At 41.7% G+C, this 17,797-nt stretch overlaps 1 protein-coding gene across 1 annotated transcript; it reads right to left on the reverse strand.

The window, feature by feature from the left end:
- Nucleotides 1-223: 223 nt before the first annotated feature.
- Nucleotides 224-17,596, reverse strand: LOC143745295 (alpha-2-macroglobulin-like). Its single transcript, XM_077237333.1, has 35 exons — nucleotides 17,471-17,596; nucleotides 16,943-17,092; nucleotides 16,397-16,577; nucleotides 16,150-16,306; nucleotides 15,241-15,293; nucleotides 15,101-15,121; nucleotides 14,768-14,933; nucleotides 14,572-14,656; nucleotides 14,339-14,450; nucleotides 14,118-14,238; nucleotides 13,881-13,990; nucleotides 13,610-13,786; nucleotides 13,290-13,523; nucleotides 12,971-13,180; nucleotides 12,737-12,886; nucleotides 12,357-12,482; nucleotides 12,121-12,208; nucleotides 11,772-11,904; nucleotides 11,341-11,566; nucleotides 11,145-11,271; nucleotides 10,946-11,067; nucleotides 10,799-10,850; nucleotides 10,390-10,473; nucleotides 10,129-10,305; nucleotides 9,892-9,967; nucleotides 9,549-9,705; nucleotides 8,988-9,062; nucleotides 8,751-8,913; nucleotides 8,455-8,648; nucleotides 8,159-8,371; nucleotides 1,525-1,643; nucleotides 1,134-1,215; nucleotides 967-1,050; nucleotides 778-883; nucleotides 224-670 (listed from the first exon to the last, which is right to left on the reverse strand). The coding sequence occupies exons 2-35, from the start codon at nucleotides 17,026-17,028 to the stop codon at nucleotides 630-632; spliced, it is 4,308 nt and encodes a 1,435-aa protein (XP_077093448.1). The 5' UTR covers nucleotides 17,029-17,092; nucleotides 17,471-17,596; the 3' UTR covers nucleotides 224-629.
- Nucleotides 17,597-17,797: the final 201 nt, after the last annotated feature.

Raw genomic sequence — 17,797 nt, forward strand, 5'->3', positions numbered from 1 at the left:
GTGTGCCTGCAAAAGCACAAAGTTTGGCAAACTTTCCTATATGTTATTGTGAGTTATTCTGTTTTTTAAGAATAATAGTCTGTTTTTTCCTGATTACCTGGCTGTGATGGTTTGAAGTTTCTGACCTCTCAATGACTTTAGGTAAGGGGATTTGTTATTTTTTCATATTTTTCATAATTTAGTTGTTTGTTGATGCTGTTCAGTTAATGCAGGATAAAATAAATATTCTACAGCATGAGGACCTTTAATGATCATAAATAACCCTCTTACAAGACAAGAAAACTGAAGCAGAGCTGAGACCAGATAAAAAGTAATCCCAAGATACAATCATAAAATATCTTGTCTGATTCTGAAATGTTGCCAGGGCATGTAGCTACTACACATACAATTCAACCAGCTCACCATAACTTGTTTTCATCACTTTTGTTAATCATATGCATTGTAAATTGAACAGTCATGCTCTCAAGAGACGTGTCCAAAAACTGATGAGAATTTGGGGGGTTGTTATAATTTGGGATGATATTGGAAATAATTTTGCACTGAATAAAGAATAAACATTATAATATTAAGCATTAGTGTTCAAACATTTTTATCCAAGTTGAACTATGAGCTGATTCACTTCAGCAGCTTCATTCACAGTGAAAGGAGTACTCGGCCTCTGACTGATCACCTGAAAGAAAAGAAAGATGTTCACATTCATACAACAATGGAAACCTGAATTTGAAACAATGTGCATCACATGTTCAAAACATTCAACACTTGGATATTAAATCTTACTTTTTTGGTAGTAATCGTACACTTTGACCACAGCTGGCTTGAGATTCTTCACTGGAAGAACCCGTTTTATTTGTATCTGGTAATTCATTGGAATATTTTGTGGGATCTGCAGGAAGAAACAAACACAATATATAGGTTTATGGATTGACGTAATGATTTAGAATAATATGAATGTTGCTGTTTTCTCACCTCCTTCAAATACACAATGACATGATCATCTTTAGAATCAACCCGTTCCACAAGTGGTACGTATGTTCCGGAAGAAGTTCCAAGCTGTGGGGGAAAAGTGCTGGTTAATTTCAATATAGAGAATTCTAGAAATTTTACACATTTTGTTATGAATCACTCAAATGCACCATTGATGTATCAGCTGTGAATCCAGATAAGAGTTTAATATCCACAATGACCATGTTTGTCCTTTCCTGTAGATCATCGTATCTGTAAAAGAGCAAATGAAAAGGTTTGGATCTTAAATGCCTCATATAACTTTATAAATAAGCGAGAACAAAAGCCAGTATAATTAACAAGACATGCAGTTTATCACTCAAATTACTCATAATGTGTTTCTCAAGTTAGTGTTTAGTGTTGCAGTTTTAACAACCGAGATACGCCTTTTCAGTTTATATTGCTTTTGTTTGTATTAAAATGTTAAAAATATTCAGACTTATTTGTTAGTTAATCTTAAGTTATAACCTTGTAACATTAATGCTTCAACCAGCTTCTTATGACTTGAATAAAAATTCTTACTTGACAGTGAAGTTCAAAATGAAATTTTGTCCCAATGTTTTGCAATCTCCCTCAATCTTAGCGTCAATGCTCAAAGTTTTAGCTTCAGTAGGAGTGGGAATGTTGTAGAATTGAGCCATCTGAGAGAGTCAACACAAACATATTCATAATTCATTTCACAGCAGAATAACCACAATGCTAAGAGAGAAAGAGAGTGTGAGTAAATGAAGCTGAACGCACTCAGAGACAATTTACATAGAGACATGCCACTTACTCAATCCTCAATACAACTATATTGTCACGAAACGTGCAAGGACCGATGCAAAAAGGTGTGAGGACTCAAGTGTGTCACAGTCCTCGTCTGCACCTGTCTGTCCTTGTCTGCACTACACTTCCCAGAATCCTCCTTGTCTCCACACCTGAACTCACTCCCTCACTTACCAGCCTGTTCCTCGTTATCATCATCTGTGTCACCTGTCTTCACATCATTATGGTTCATTTGTCTCAGTATTTAGTTTCTTCTGTTCAGTCTGACTTGGTCGGTTCTCGTCTATGTTAACTGGTGTTTGCATCCGCTCTGTCTGCCTGTCTGTACCTGTTTGTTGTTTTGATTTATAGTAAAGTTTATTGTTTATTTGAATTCCTCGTCTCCTCGTGCTTCCTGCCATACACCACCCGTGACAGAAGAACCGACCACAAAGAAAGGAAAAAAGGAAGATGGAGATCTGGAAACAAGCCTTTGTGGGAACCCGCCAAGCTGTGTTCCGTGGGAACCGTGGAGGTCACAGGGGAGGATATGGGTCTAGACTTTTTCAGTATCAACATCTCTGCGTCCAGCCCAATCCTCATCTCATCCGCCCTGTCGAGCAAGAGCCAGAGCCAGTCTTCGAGCAAGAGCCAGAGCCAGTCTTCGAGCAAGAGCCAGAGCCAGTCTTCGAGCAAGAGCCAGAGCCAGTCTTCGAGCAAGAGCCAGAGCCAGTCTTCGAGCAAGAGCCAGAGCCAGTCTTCGAGCAAGAGCCAGAGCCAGTCTTCGAGCAAGAGCCAGAGCCAGTCTTCGAGCAAGAGCCAGAGCCAGTCTTCGAGCAAGAGCCTGAACCAGTCTTCAAGCAAGAGCCTGAGCCCGTCGCCTGTTTGCCAGAACCGGAGCCAATCGCCTGCCCGCCAGAGACTGAATACGCCGCACTTGGATCTGCTCATGAGGACACGGTACTGATTGTGGCTGTTCTGTGTGTGTGGGCGGCACGCACATCAGCTCTGGCCCATGAGTCCAGTTCCGAGTCCCATGATGTGCTGGCCCCGTCCAGTTCCGAGTCCCATGATGTGCTGGCCCCGTCCAGTTCCGAGTCCCATGATGTGCTGGCCCCGTCCAGTTCCGAGTCCCATGATGTGCTGGCCCCGGACAGTTCCGAGTCCCATGATGTGCTGGTCCCGTCCAGCCCTGAGCTTCCTTCGCCGCTGGTCCCGTCCAGCCCTGAGCTTCCTTCGCCGCTGGTCCCGTCCAGCCCTGAGCTTCCTTCGCCGCTGGTCCCGTCCAGCCCTGAGCTTCCTTCGCCGCTGGTCCCGTCCAGCCCTGAGCTTCCTTCGCCGCTGGTCCCGTCCAGCCCTGAGCTTCCTTTGCCGCTGGTCCAGTCCAGCCCTGAGCTTCCTTTGCCGCTGGTCCAGTCCAGCCCTGAGCTTCCTTCGCCGCTGGTCCCGTCCAGCCCAGAGACCCCTTTGCCACTGGTCCCGTCCAGCCCAGAGACCCCTTCACCGCTGGTCCCGTCCAGCCCAGAGACCCCTTCACCGCTGGTTCCGTCCAGCCCAGAGACTGGTAATGATTCTGTCACTCTCCCCTTTAATTTTTTTGGGGGGGGCCATAGGCCCTCGCCGTGGCCGCCCGAAGGGTCCTCACCGCCATGGCCGCCCGAAGGGTCCTCACCGCCATGGCCGCCCGAAGGGTCCTCACCGCCATGGCCGCCCGAAGGGTCCGCACCGCCATGGCCGCCCGAAGGGTCCCCACCGCCCTGGATGCCCGAGGGTCCGACAGCTCCAGCCTGGACGCCCGAGGTTTCGTCTGCTCAGCCACGCCCACGTCCTGTTCCGCCCTGGCCACGCCCAAGTCCTGCTCCGCCATGGCCATGCCCACGTCCTGCTCCGCCATGGCCACGCCCACGTCCTGCTCCGCCATGGCCACGCCCACGTCCTGCTCCGCCATGGCCGCCTTGTCCATCCTGGAGTCCATCCTCCTGCACCCGGTCCGCCTTCCCGTTACAGACTCCAGGATGCCCACCCTCCCACCCCTGTTTTAAGGCGTGAGGTCACGCCTACCGGGAGGGGGGAGTAATGTCACAGTCCTCGTCTGCACCTGTCTGTCCTTGTCTGCACTACACTTCCCAGAATCCTCCTTGTCTCCACACCTGAACTCACTCCCTCACTTACCAGCCTGTTCCTCGTTATCATCATCTGTGTCACCTGTCTTCACATCATTATGGTTCATTTGTCTCAGTATTTAGTTTCTTCTGTTCAGTCTGTCTTGGTCGGTTCTCGTCTATGTTAACTGGTGTTTGCATCCGCTCTGTCTGCCGTTCTGTACCTGTTTGTTGTTTTGATTTATAGTAAAGTTTATTGTTTATTTGAATTCCTCGTCTCCTCGTGCTTCCTGCCATACACCACCCGTGACAAGTGCAGGAGAAGCGATCTTTATTACAAAAAGAAACAAACACAAAGCAAACTGAATGAAATAAAACAATAACAAAACCTGAACGGGTAGAATATCACAGGGAACGGGAGACATTAAACAACGATCCGACAAAGACTGCAAACAAGAGGAGACTTAAGAAGGGAACAAATCAAGAGGGGACAGGTGGAAGAACTCAAACAATAATCAGGTAACGAGGGGGAGGGACCAGACAAGGACAAGAGCACATGGCCCAAAATAACAAAAAACCCATGTGCAACACAAGACAGGACAGGCATTTGACATTACCCCCTCCCTACGGAGCGGCTACCAGACGCTCCAACAGACCAGGGCGGAACGGGAGGGACAGACCAAGGCGGGATGAGAGGAACAGAACGATTAGTCCTGGGAGGCCAGGGCAAAGCAGACAGTCCATCAGGCAGCCAGGGCGAAGCAGACAGTCCATCGGGCGGCCAGGGCGAAGCAGACAGTCCATCGGGCGGCCAGGGCGAAGCAGACAGTCCATCGGGCGGCCAGGGCGAAGCAGACAGTCCATCGGGCGGCCAGGGCGAAGCAGACAGTCCATCGGGCGGCCAGGGCTCAGGAACAGACACCGGCATTGGCTCTGGCTCTGGAGCATACACTGGCACTGGCTCCGGCTCTGGAGCAGACACTGGCACCGGCTCAGGAACAGGCTCTGGTTCAGGAACAGCCACCAGAACAGCAACGGCCACTAGGACAGACACAAACACAGAAACAGACGCTAGATCCGATTCTGGAACAGGCACTGGCTCCGGCTCTGGAACAGGCACTGGCTCCGGCTCTGGAACAGGCACTGGCTCCGGCTCTGGAACAGGCACTGGCACTGGCTCCGGCTCTGGAACAGGCACTGGCACTGGCTCCGGCTCTGGAACAGGCACTGGCCTTGACTCCGGCTCAGGAACAGGCCCCGGCTCAGGAACAGACTCCGAACCTGGAACGGCAAACATTGGTTCCGGCTCGGGAACGACAGACACTGGCTCCGGCTCGGGAATAGCAGATACCGGCATGTCCAGGATACGAGCCAGACGTTCCAAATAGTCCATAAGTGCCTTGGCGGCCACACGAATGGGCATTTCCTGATCTGTCTCAGACTGGGTAGACGGGACGTGCACAGTTTCTGACTGGGCAAACGGAGCGTGAACAGTCTCTCGCTGGGAAGACGTGACGTGAACAGTCTCTCGCTGGGCAGACGTGACGTGAACAGCCGCTCGCTGGGCAGATGTGACGTGAACAGTCTCTTGCTGGGCAGACGTGACGTGAACAGTCTCTCGCTGGGCAGACGTGACGTGAACAGTCTCTCGCTGGGCAGACGTGACGTGAACAGTCTCTCGCTGGGCAGACATGACGTGAACAGTCTCTCGCTGGGCAGACGTGACGTGAACAGTCTCTGACTGGGCAGACGCAACGTGAACAGTCTCTGACTTGGCCCCTCTTCTCCGCAGAGTCCTCATTCGGTCGGTTCGTTATGTCACGAAACATGCAAGGCACGATGCAAAAAGGTGTGAGGACTCAAGTGCAGGAGAAGCGATCTTTATTAAAAATAGAAACAAACACAAAGCAAACCCACGAGGGGGAAAAACACACTGAATGAAATAAAACAATAAAAAAAACTGAACGGGTAAAATATCACAGGGAACGGGAAACATTAAACAACGATCCGACAAAGACTGCAAACAAGAGGAGACTTAAGAAGGGAACAAATCAAGAGGGGACAGGTGGAAGAACTCAAACAATAATCAGGTAATGAGGGGGAGGGATCAGACAAGGACAAGAGCACATGGCCCAAAATAAAAAAACACCCATGTGCAACACAAGACAGGACAGTCATGTGACATATCGTCGCTGCCCTATGAAACTCACGTATGTCCAAAACGGTTACTTTTCAGGAAGTGAAAAAAACACCGTAATTTCAAAAGCAGTTGAAACGTAGCGTTGCATATTTGGTACGGCATCTTTAAATGTAACCATATTCTTGCCAGTGTAATGATATAATCCACATTTGACAAAAATCGAGTTTAAATGGACATACGTGCATATTTTACAGTAACGGTGGTCGATACGCGTTCTTCCGATCATTAATTAGAATGACCAAATTGCGTTTCATATTGACAGATGAATAAGCTACGCTCAGTTTATTAAATAGCCTACGTCTCAGTTTATTAAATACGCTCAGTTTATTAAATAGCCTACGTCTCAGTTTATTAAATGTCTCTTGCAAACTATGAAGGGACAATGAATCAATACACTGACATGGCAATGCTAGACTGATACTTTGTTTGCACAGTCCTACCGTAATTTTGTGAATATATAATAAACTTGAGAACAGTTGTCAAAAACAAATGTTTGCTGATACTTTACCTCACAGTGTTATTTGGCTATCCAATGCTGAGCTTCCAGAGACGCTTAAGATGAAACTACACGAGACCGGCAAGATGCCTCCACAGGGTGGGAGATACGCGGCGTGATTGACAGCTTTGACACCAAATCACCAGTGTGTTGACACCAGCTTTGACACGTATCATATTGATTCGTGAAAATCAGATGACATGATTTCACAACTTTTCATTGGTCATTTAGATAATGTGACGCATCCTGTATACGGAAATGAACCTGGACATTCTATCCGTCGAAAAATCTCAAAATCGGCAAAATGGACATACGCGGTTTTCATCGGACAGCGACGATATATAGGGAAAACCCGTAACACCAAAGATGGCGGTTGTATGCACATGTTCTGCCCCTCCCGCTGGAAAGCCAATCGTCTGCTTTTAACAGTCAAGCCGGGAAACATTTAAGCCTATCGTCTGGTTCCACTGACGCATATGCATAGTTAAGGTTTGCGACAGGGGAAAATACGTTACTGTATGAAAATGGCGGCAGATTTGGTATGCAGTGTATGTGTGCGTTGTTTAAATATCAGACATCCCAAGAGTCTACCGCATATTGATAGCGGATCCCTGATGCCCGCAAATTAGTTAAAATCTCCCGGAATCTAGAGAACCCTTTCCCGGAACCCTTGCGCATGCGTAGTAAAAGTATAACCTGTGGGGGGAAAGGCGTTTTAAACCTTATTTTGGGGCAAAGTCATCAAACTTTTTCAGCAATTTTTATCATATTTTACTGCTGTTTCTATACATGCAGTTTTTATGTCCCGATGACCAGTGAAAGTGCAATTCTGACTCTCTGCCCATTCATTTAGATAGGAGCCTGGTCTTGTTAGTCCTGGAGGCGTTGCCAAGATGGCGGACGAGTGGCATGACTTGCCTAACTGTGCGTTCACACCGCCGCCGGCGAGAGCGTCAAAGTGGCCGGAAGTCGAGAAGCGGCGGCGAGCTCCGGCGAGAGCGGCACGGCGCGTCTTGGACGGTGAGAGCGGCGAGGAGAGTTGAAGTCAGGTCAACTTTATGGTAATAAGCAATGACGCGGTTCGGCGGCAACCAATCGGAATATAGAAGTGCTCCGTTTGAGAGGAGTCCAGAGAAAGCAGTCCTGTAAACTTTGGTTCCAACCACATTAGTTCCCAAGCAAAATTGAGGAGGTTGATCATTTGAATTTGATAAGGCGTGCAACATTGGTATTTATAGGCAATATTTTCACGCTAGAACGCTTGTTTTTCAGCGGGAATGCAAATTATAATAGCACTTAACCATGAACACAAAAGCCACACCACACAAATGGCTTTTAATTTGTTAATTTCATTAGCAAACATGTCACTATAATTATAAAGTTTTTTCCATCGATCAATTTTCTGCAAAAATAACAATCGACATGCTTGTTTGCTTTGTGGCCCCTTTAAAAACAGTTGTAAAAAAGACCACGCGTTCGATCTACGTCAGAGCATCAGAGCGTCCACGAATCTTTCCACAGCGTCGCTGGCAGGGCGGCGAGAGCGAATTTTGCCGCTCTCGCCGGCGGCGGTGTGAACGTACAGTATAAGGACTTTGACGCACTACAGACCTGCACAGACACACAGGTTGAGCCCTTCACTTCAATGCTGTATTTGGCTGGAACGGTCTGCAGCTGCCTCTCCTGGTACAGTAACTTGTTGTCCTGATTGACATCAATGTGGTGAGTGTCTCCTGCTGACTGTACAGTTACTGTGCTGGAGCCGTCAGACCTGAAAACTTTGGTGGCGTACAAAGACAGAGCCTGAAGAGCCACCACTGTGTCCTGGGAAATAAATGTGTTCAGTAATGTCACTTTTACTCATTCACACCACAAATAATGTGTTTGATTGGAGTAGTTTGAGTAACCTGTGTGGAGGAGAATCCTCCATAGGCATTCTGTTGTTTCACAAGCCAGCTGACAATCCTGTTAGCATATCCCAAATCAGCTGTAGTGACTGAATCTGCAGAGAGAACAGCTAGCAGCACATATGAGCTGATCTCCACTGCAAGAGAATCAGACTCATCAGCAGATGCAGACTGAGACCAGTGGAGATGAGATCCTTGAGAACAAAAGACACATGTGTAACTCAATGAGCATGATAAAAAAATAAATAGGACAGCCATAAAAGAAAACAGAAAGTCATCAGAAACAAACCTCTTACCATCTGAAATAGCAACATCCTCCAGTTTCTTGAAAAGCTCCTGTCGAGTGTCCGTGTCTTTTATCAGACTGAAAGTGTAGGCGAGCAGAGCAGTGGTGTAAATGTTTTTGACATCCTCAATGACAGACCTCAAGCATGACAAACCTTTACTGACAACAGGATCCTGTGACAAAAACAGAGAAACAGACACTGAGTGTCATTTTTCAATGAGTTTATTCTGTGTGTAGATGAACTTACTTTCACTGGAGTTTCCAGTTCAAGCAATGATGCGATAATGTAGGCAGTCATGGTCACATTATCATTCACTCCACCCTGGAATATATGAAAAATAAAGGAAAAATAAAGCAACACACTCAAACTACTAAAGTAAAGTTCATCTAGATGAACTTTGATGTCAGCTTAAGTAAGTTGTTACACTTAACTTTTTAAAATGTGCCTTAGAAAAAACATAACTGGTATGCATCTTGAGAAAAACAATGGCACTGACATATTTTGACATACAGTATATGTCAGTACAAGTTGCTTTTAGTTAAGACAGCTAAAGCATACAGTTAATTCTGGGACTAAGCCTCATCATAAACATTTACAAGTCTTAGATTCCATGTTTTTAGATAGTTACTAGGCCATTTCTTGGTGGTTGCTATGGTGATCTAGCTAGCTAGCTAGATAGATAGATAGATAGATAGATAGATAGATAGATAGATAGATAGATAGATAGATAGATAGATAGATAGATAGATAGATAGATAGATAGATAGATAGATAGATAGATAGATAGATAGATAGAAGTTGACAGACCTTCATTCTGTTGTTGAACAAGCTTCCCTGTTGGATAAAACAGCCGTCTGAATCCCGTCTGCTTACCAACCAATTCTTTGCACTCTTAATAATTTTTGGATCAATAAATATGTATTTCTGTGCTCTGCCAAAAGACCTCAGCACAAAGGCAGTCAACCTGGTGGTGTGGAAGATATAATAAAAAAAAATGCATCAGGTGTTTCATCCATCATAAATCTCAAAACAAATAATTTGAACTGAGACACATTTTTAAATGTGTTCTTTGTACCATACTCTTGGGTTTATAGTAGATCACCTTCATATTTTTTCTGTTTAACAAAAGTAATATTGAAAATTTATTTACCATGTATTCCCATCACCATTACCAAATGTGCTGTATGATCCATCAAAATGCTTGTAGTTCATTTGTCTCTGGTATCCTGTTTAGTGTGGTAAAGGTTAACACTTCAACGGTTTGTTAGGGTAGATTCAAAGTGTTTGATTATTCAACTTTTCTGAATGAAATTCAGGTGTGTTGAAAAATGCACAATTTGGTATCAAAATGTCTCAGTATTTCCTTGACATGATTTATGTCTCTCACCACTCTTCAGGAAGCCTGAGGCTCTCTCTCGGATGGCTGAGGTGAGCTGATCTGTGTTCTCCAGATACTGCAGAATGTAAATATTGGGAGAAAGAACAGCCATGTTTTGCTCTCCACAGCCGTGCGGCATCCTTAATAATTTGTGAAGATTCCTCAGTGCACGACCCAATATGTCTCCTATAAACCATACACAAACTCACTACATTTGGTCTCAAGTCCAAACCCAATCTCCTTATTTCTGCTTGTATTTGTAAATGTTACCAATGACTGAAACAGAGGATCTGGCTGATCCCTCTATCACATCTTTAGGGAGAGTCAAAGCCACTTCCTCTAAGAGACTGTCACCTATGAACAAGACATGAGTATATTTTGGTTACTGTATATTTTAGCTCCCTCTATTGGTCCACAAATTCGGTGTGTCCTAAAAATGTTCACTATGCAATGTGTACTAATTTTCATGAAGATGGTGTTTGTGTTTAGAAGATAAAGAGCCAATTAGTCTTTGCAGACTGTATATATGCCAAACATATTGACGAGTCAAAATTCTTTGAGTAACAGTCAATTGAAAAAGCTTAATTGCTTGGTCCCCCAAAAAACTGAACAAAAGCAAAAGAGTTCGAGCATTATCAGAGCTTGTACACCAAAATATATGAAATATATGCAGACTAACCCTTTGGACACAGTAACCAGCTGTGGGTCTCTGTCTTTTCAGTTCCTTCCGCCTGCAGCATAAAACAATCACATCAACACATCATACTGACATAAGCATTAAGATAAAGGGTAAATGATATCCAAGAGAAATTTGACGTGCGCTTACCTGTACAAGCAAACTTTGTGTGACCGTGTCAATGCGTCCTCTCTCTGGGACGCTCACAATCTCATTATCACACACAGTCTGGGACGCCTCTGCTTCTGCACTGACTGTAATATTCAAGACTCCTAAAACACAAAACATATACGTGAAGAGACAACAGACACAAACTCTGAGAAACAATGATTCAGACTGAAAAACTCACCAAGAACAGAAGGAGTGAGGATCCATTTAAAGGTTTTTCTTTCATTAGCACATAGACAGGATGAATACTGATCATCAGAGGAGGCTTTGAGAGTGTAGTCTGAGGACGGAGCTGGAGTCACTTTAACCTGTCAATCAACCACACATGATTAGTGGCATATTAATATGATTTGATTAAACTGTGTCTGATATCTCACCATGATGCACTTGGACAGATAGTTGAAGACAGTGGCCTTCAGCTCAAAGATCTCCCCACGGATGATGGAGTAAGGCAGAGAGAGCTCCACGAAGAAGGGCTGGAAAACTGTCAGCTGAGCAGGAGGAGCGAGACCCAGACCTTCAGAGGACAGACAGAAGACCTGCGTCTCCCAAGAGGTGATAGTGTCAGGAACCGTGACAGGAACCTGAGCTGATCCAGAGTCCCTGTGGAGGAATAACAACAAAAGCATATTTGATTCTGACTCAGCCATTTTTCCTCTATTAAATAACAACATTCAGCATACAAATGATAAAAAAGGATTCAGAATATGCAAAGAAAGCAAGGTATTTTCTGTCCTAGAAAATGATGTATTAAAGATAAATAATAAGATAAACATGATGTTAAATGTACTGATAACGCTTCACATACCCCACTTCAGCAAGTTCCCAGATCCACGTTTCTGGAAAGACGGTCCGAATCGTCACTGCTGGAGAATGTATGTCAGTTTCATCAAACGCAACCCCTTCTAAAGACATCGCCTCAGTTTCCTCACTTTCATAATCTGAGAAAAAAATATATATTTTGTAGTTTTAAGTGATATGTTTATTAACTAGTTTCAGTTTATTTAGTTTTACAATGAGTTTTACAATCTCACAAATTAAGCATACATATGTGTATATTTTTATATATATTTATATATTTCAAAATAAGCACCTACATATTAAAATATTACAGCTTGGATTGTAATAACAGTATATGTGCCTATATTTAAAAGTACCTTGGTATCGGTGATACATCAAGCCTCTGTATAACAGGAACTGAGGGACTTCCATAACCAAATTTGTTGCCATCTTCAATCCCACACTCTGTCAAATGATAATGATGAACCACAATAAAAGTCATTAAAATACAAATTACTTTTTATTGTCAGAATAATCAAGAATGATTTTTATACATTTACATGCACATATGCAGTATATACTCTCCCAATCACACATAAAATCCACCTGTTACCTTTAAGGATTCATAGGCGTTGTCTGTCAGCACAGTTTGACTGAGTCTCACATGCAGACACTCCAGCTCATCTTCAACAGCATAAGGATAATCTGACCCCGACTGCACGGGCAGCAAGTTGAAGACCTGTGACGGGACCAAGTTCACACACTATCAGTATATCTAAATAATTAATGTATTTTTCAACAAAAGTTTAATTCCATTTTGGTGAGAAAAGAATGAAAATTAATGTTAAATCTCCTGAGATTGGGATGTCAGCTTAAACACTGATGGATCATAGCAGTAATAACTAAAGTCTGTTATCACTAGATTCACACTGTAGATTCCCAATATGAAGACGCAGTTAATCAATATCTTAAAGAATCTTAAAGCATCTACACCTTGTCAGTATCCAGACGTTTTCCTGACTCCAGGATCAGGACGCTCTGATCTACAGCACTGAGGCCGCACAGTGAACCAGGCTGAGCTGAGAGATGGAGAGTGTTTTTCTCACCAGGAACCGCTTCAGCAGGAGAAAACTGCAGAGACACCTGTGACATAAATTAAATAGGATTTATTTTAGTAATACAGTCAGTAATACAGAAGAGGCTCATTTCTGAAGCTACAATGCATACCTTGTTTTTGAAACACTTTTCAATGTCGAAATATTTGCTACTAGCAACAATATTTTCACTCGGCAGAACACAGTATGCCAGAATCTGCACTACAGGAGCCAGATCTGAACTAACAGACAGTTTGAACGACATTGTGCCACTTGCTCCATTAGAAATCTTCACTTTTATCTTCTCATATCCATGATGAACGATCACACCTCTGGACAAGACCTGAAACAGACAGATGACACTCTAATAACAAACTGACTAGTGCAGCCAAAAATAATACTGTTAAACAAAAACATCTCTGTAATAATATATATACTGCACATGTTCTCACCATATAGACAATGTCCGTTTTGAAGTCTTCAACCGTCTCTCCAATAAAATAATACCTGATGGTGGCTGTAAACTCAGAGTCACACTTTAATGGTTGCTCAGAATTCTCTATAATCAATTCACTTAGTGTTGGGGTGTATGGATTGGCAGGCTGGAAGAGCTGGACTGGTTTTATATCCATAGAGATGTAAGGCATGTTGTGGCCATAATAATGGCCCTCTTGAGAGACACTTGCCTGGATAACAAAGATCAGAAATAACTCATGCAATTGAACTCTTCAGGGAATACAAAAGAAAACTAAGTGAACACAAATTCTCTTACAATCAGATTAATATCACTTTTAGAATGACTGGACGTATTAAAAGAGAAGCTGGCCAGTCCATCGCTGTCTGTGGTGAGATTTAGGAGCAGTTTTGGGGACAGAGTGTGAGGTCTACCCTCCATAAGATAAACCTCTTTGTTTTGAATTGGTGCACCTTTGAAATTTGAGACTTTGATCTGTTGAAAATAAGAGTTTGAAGGAATAAATTAATGAATGATTCTGTACATATCAATGGTGTTGAACAAACAAATAAACTGATTTTAGACTTACTTTTCCTTCTATAACTGATCCATGTTCATATGTTTTGGGCAGCTCAGTAAATGTAGCTTTACCAATTTCATAAGTGAAAGATACAGATTCAGATTTTGTCATGGTGATCTCTGTAAACAGTAAAAACACCTAATTAAAAATTTGTTCAAATAAAAGTACCTAAACATTAAAAAAACATAAAAAATGAGAAATTCAATAGATGTAGGTAATGGGATCTGACCAAATCCAGCAGCTCACCTGTTCCTTCTTCTGTAACCATTGCCTCAACACAAAGATAATTCTCCAGCCTATCCTTTAGTGTGGCGTTGAAGAAAACTGATGTATCTAAGCTATGGATGGCACAGCCTGTCTTTTTTATCTAATTATAATGAATGAACACAAACATAGCAAGAGTGGTTTAATTGGAAGTGAAGGAAAAATAATGTGCCATTACTTGTACTGCGTTTTAACTCACATACCTCAATGGTTTCCTCTATACACACTGGATTGGTGTGATGGGTCTTGTAGGACAAATTATTACAGCACACTTTCACCCTTGATTTACCAGATACAGGCTGTCCATAAGTGTATCTGTGAAAAAGTAAAAAGAAAGAAAGAATACAATTAACAATTAAATCAAAGTAACTTAATTGTGACAAGATTGTAAGAACATATTGCTCGCTTAATACAAGAAATAAAATAGACCACTTACTTTCCACAAACCTCAATTATCAGTTCTCCGTCTTCAACATTTACTTTATTTGGGCTTTTTACAGTAACTTCAAACTTAGGCAAAACTAGAAGTCAGACATTAGAGTTATTAGTAGTCAAATTACATATTAATATACAAACATATTATTGAAATTCTTCCCATGCAACAATGCAAATTAATTGTTTTAATGACTTACCATATTTTTTCACCTCAAAATCATGTGAGATCATCCTGTCACCAATAAAAGCCTTCAGTTTGTACATGCCTTGGCGGGCTTCTGGGTTTAATTCATAAGAGCGCTGCAAAATCCACCTTGTTGAAGAAACATTTGTCCATTGACCAATCCGGTTACCCTGACTGTCCTGTTTAATACCAGAGACAGTGCAGATATGTAGTTACAGTCAGCTATACATATCCTGACTATCAATGAAGAAATGTATAATTAGCCTACTGAAAATACAAAAATTGTACAAATAACATAATTTCTACAGTGTTAAGATTGAGTGCACAGAAGGTTTTGTGTTCTTACCTCAAGAACCATTTTACTATACTGTGAAAGAGCAAATAGCAATTAAAGAATAAAAAACAATTTTTGTTTATTTATTAAACATGTATTTAAAAAATGCAAGAAAACGAGGGCAATAAAGATGTAAGATAAACACATCAGACCTGCTGATCAAGGGGTGCAAAGTTTGTATTCATGGTAACAACTCTGAAGTTCACTGTAAAAGAGAAATATGCATTTAAAAAAACTCCACTTTGACATCTTTAGCTCTTATGTAAGGGACAACACTTACAGTCAGTTATTTCACTGTAAATGACCAAACTGTGTGTGATGGTAACCATATTGAGGATCAAATGCTGGGCTGACAACTGTATTTTGCTGCTGTGTGAACATGTCTTTAGAGCCAAATTCAACTAGCTGTCACAGTAGCCTGTTTTAACTGTCATTTTACAAAATGTCTGACCAGTTTGCACCAGCTGACCAGTTAGAATCAAGTAGGCCTATACCAGACAGCTATTATCACATGTAAAGGTCTATGACAGGAGTGTCAAACTCCTGGAGGGCCACAGAGTTTAGTCCCAACCCTGCTTCAACAAACAGACCTGTAGATTTCATATAAACCTGAAGGACTTGATCCTGACATTTAATTAAACTCTGCCGTGGCTCATCAAGAACACCCCTGATCTATCAAGTATTTCTTGATTTCATATAAAATAAAGTCATATAGATAATGATATAAAGTGATTTACGTTATCAGTTATTTGTAATTAAAGTATTTAGGGAGAATATATGTTTAAATGTGAGATTGTTTAAACACACACTACAGTTTCAAAGCTACTGTTAGATTTCAAAGCTACCCGTCCTTATCTTCTTTCCATATCTTTTCTTCTGCTCATCTTTTGTGTTTACAAATTTGTTCATTCATTGAACGGTCTACTTCTTTAATCATCTTCTGATTTGTGCAACATTTGTCATTTTTGACCTATGGTGCTACATCAGCTGCATGATCATAACATGCTTTACTTAATGTATAATGTGTATGAGGTTTAGCGTTTGAGACATTCAAAGCTCACCTGTCTGTCCCGGAATATAGAGAGGTTTATCAGTCTGGATAAAGGTCATAGGATGGTAAGGCTTGAACATGACTTTTCTCTCTTCAGTCATCTTGAAAGTTTGTCCCTGTAGTTCGACCTTCATTTTCTGCACTGATTCTGCTTCGACCAGAGGAGCCTGATAAGAAATAATATACTGTATTTATCTGATGCATTATGATGAAATATATTTGATAATATTCATCATGTGCAGATTTCGATGGCAGACCTTGAAGTTAAAGCAGCGATGAAACTCTTCCTCAGCTTTCTCCTGAAGCATTAAAGTGCTCTGGTTACCATGAACCAGATGAATGTTCATGACAAGGCTTTCATTGGGCTTGAGAAGACTTGCACACAGTTTGGCCTCAGATCCAGACTCAATTACTGCAGGAAAAGTCACCATGAAAGATCTGTCCAGAGAAAATGATCATACAATATTGCCTGAGTGGTTAGATACAATAAAAAAAAAATTAAACAGTGACAATCAATACAGTTGATATGCTATTATCAATTATATGACAAGTGAGAATACAAGAGCAATTTCAGTCTGGTAACTTAATAACTTTTCATGTTTATTCAGAACAATATTGCCCTTAAAAATACACTGTCATTAATTATGAATGATCTTATACATGCCTCAAGTTGTCTTTCAAACTTCAAACTTCTACTGTGCAACACAGTATTGATCAATTAAATAAATACGAGAAATCATCAAGACCTATCTTAAAAAAAGGCAAAACACAGCCTTCCTCAGCAGAAATTGTTAAAAACTTACGGCCCGATTGTTTGTCCATTGACACCGTTCAGGAGGAAAGAGAGCAGAAGGAACCCTTCCCAACAGCAACTAATATTCAGAGTCATGATGACGAGCGATCAGCCAGGTCATGAGGTAAACTGGACCGTCTCTTTTAAAGGGACTTTCACGCTTAAGGAGGTCATTCAAAACATTTGTAATGAATGCTTGAAAACTTTTGCTAAATTAGCACTACTAAAGCCTTCAAAATACATTTGAGACAAATACTAAAAATAGTATTCAGGCATGTAGCAAAATATAGATGAAATTCTATCATTACTAATACACAGTGTACTAATACACACTTCTTCTTTCTTTTTTTTTACACAAAACTGAGTTCCTATCTACTCCTTTAGCACGTTCAACAACTTAAAAGTTAATGTAGGCTATTATGGTGTCTGAAAAGATTTTATCATTAAAATATTTCAAGCAAATCTATTAAATGAGCAATTAGATTATACTTTTACTTGAGAATCTACACCATGATTAAAATTGTACAATGTTTGTTACCTTTCGAGGGAACTCGCGATGCGTATCATCAAATATAGGCTACGACTTCCTTTCCTCCTTTCCCTTTTTTTTATACAGTGGATGAATAACTACACTAGTGCATTACAGCCACCTACTGTTTACAATACTGCTGACCAGAGACTGTCCCTGTCTTCAGCTCCGCTAGCATCCACTTTGAGACCGTCACAGCCCAGAGCTAAATAACTATGCAATATATATATATATATATATATATATATATATATATATATATATATATATATATATATATATATATATATAAATATAGATGCATCATCCTACATATTTGTCATATTCTCATATCTC

This window comes from Siphateles boraxobius, unplaced genomic scaffold (genome assembly GCF_051911475.1).
Source record: "Siphateles boraxobius isolate OS27281-9 unplaced genomic scaffold, OSU_SipBor_1 20, whole genome shotgun sequence".
Lineage (NCBI taxonomy): Eukaryota > Metazoa > Chordata > Actinopteri > Cypriniformes > Leuciscidae > Siphateles > Siphateles boraxobius.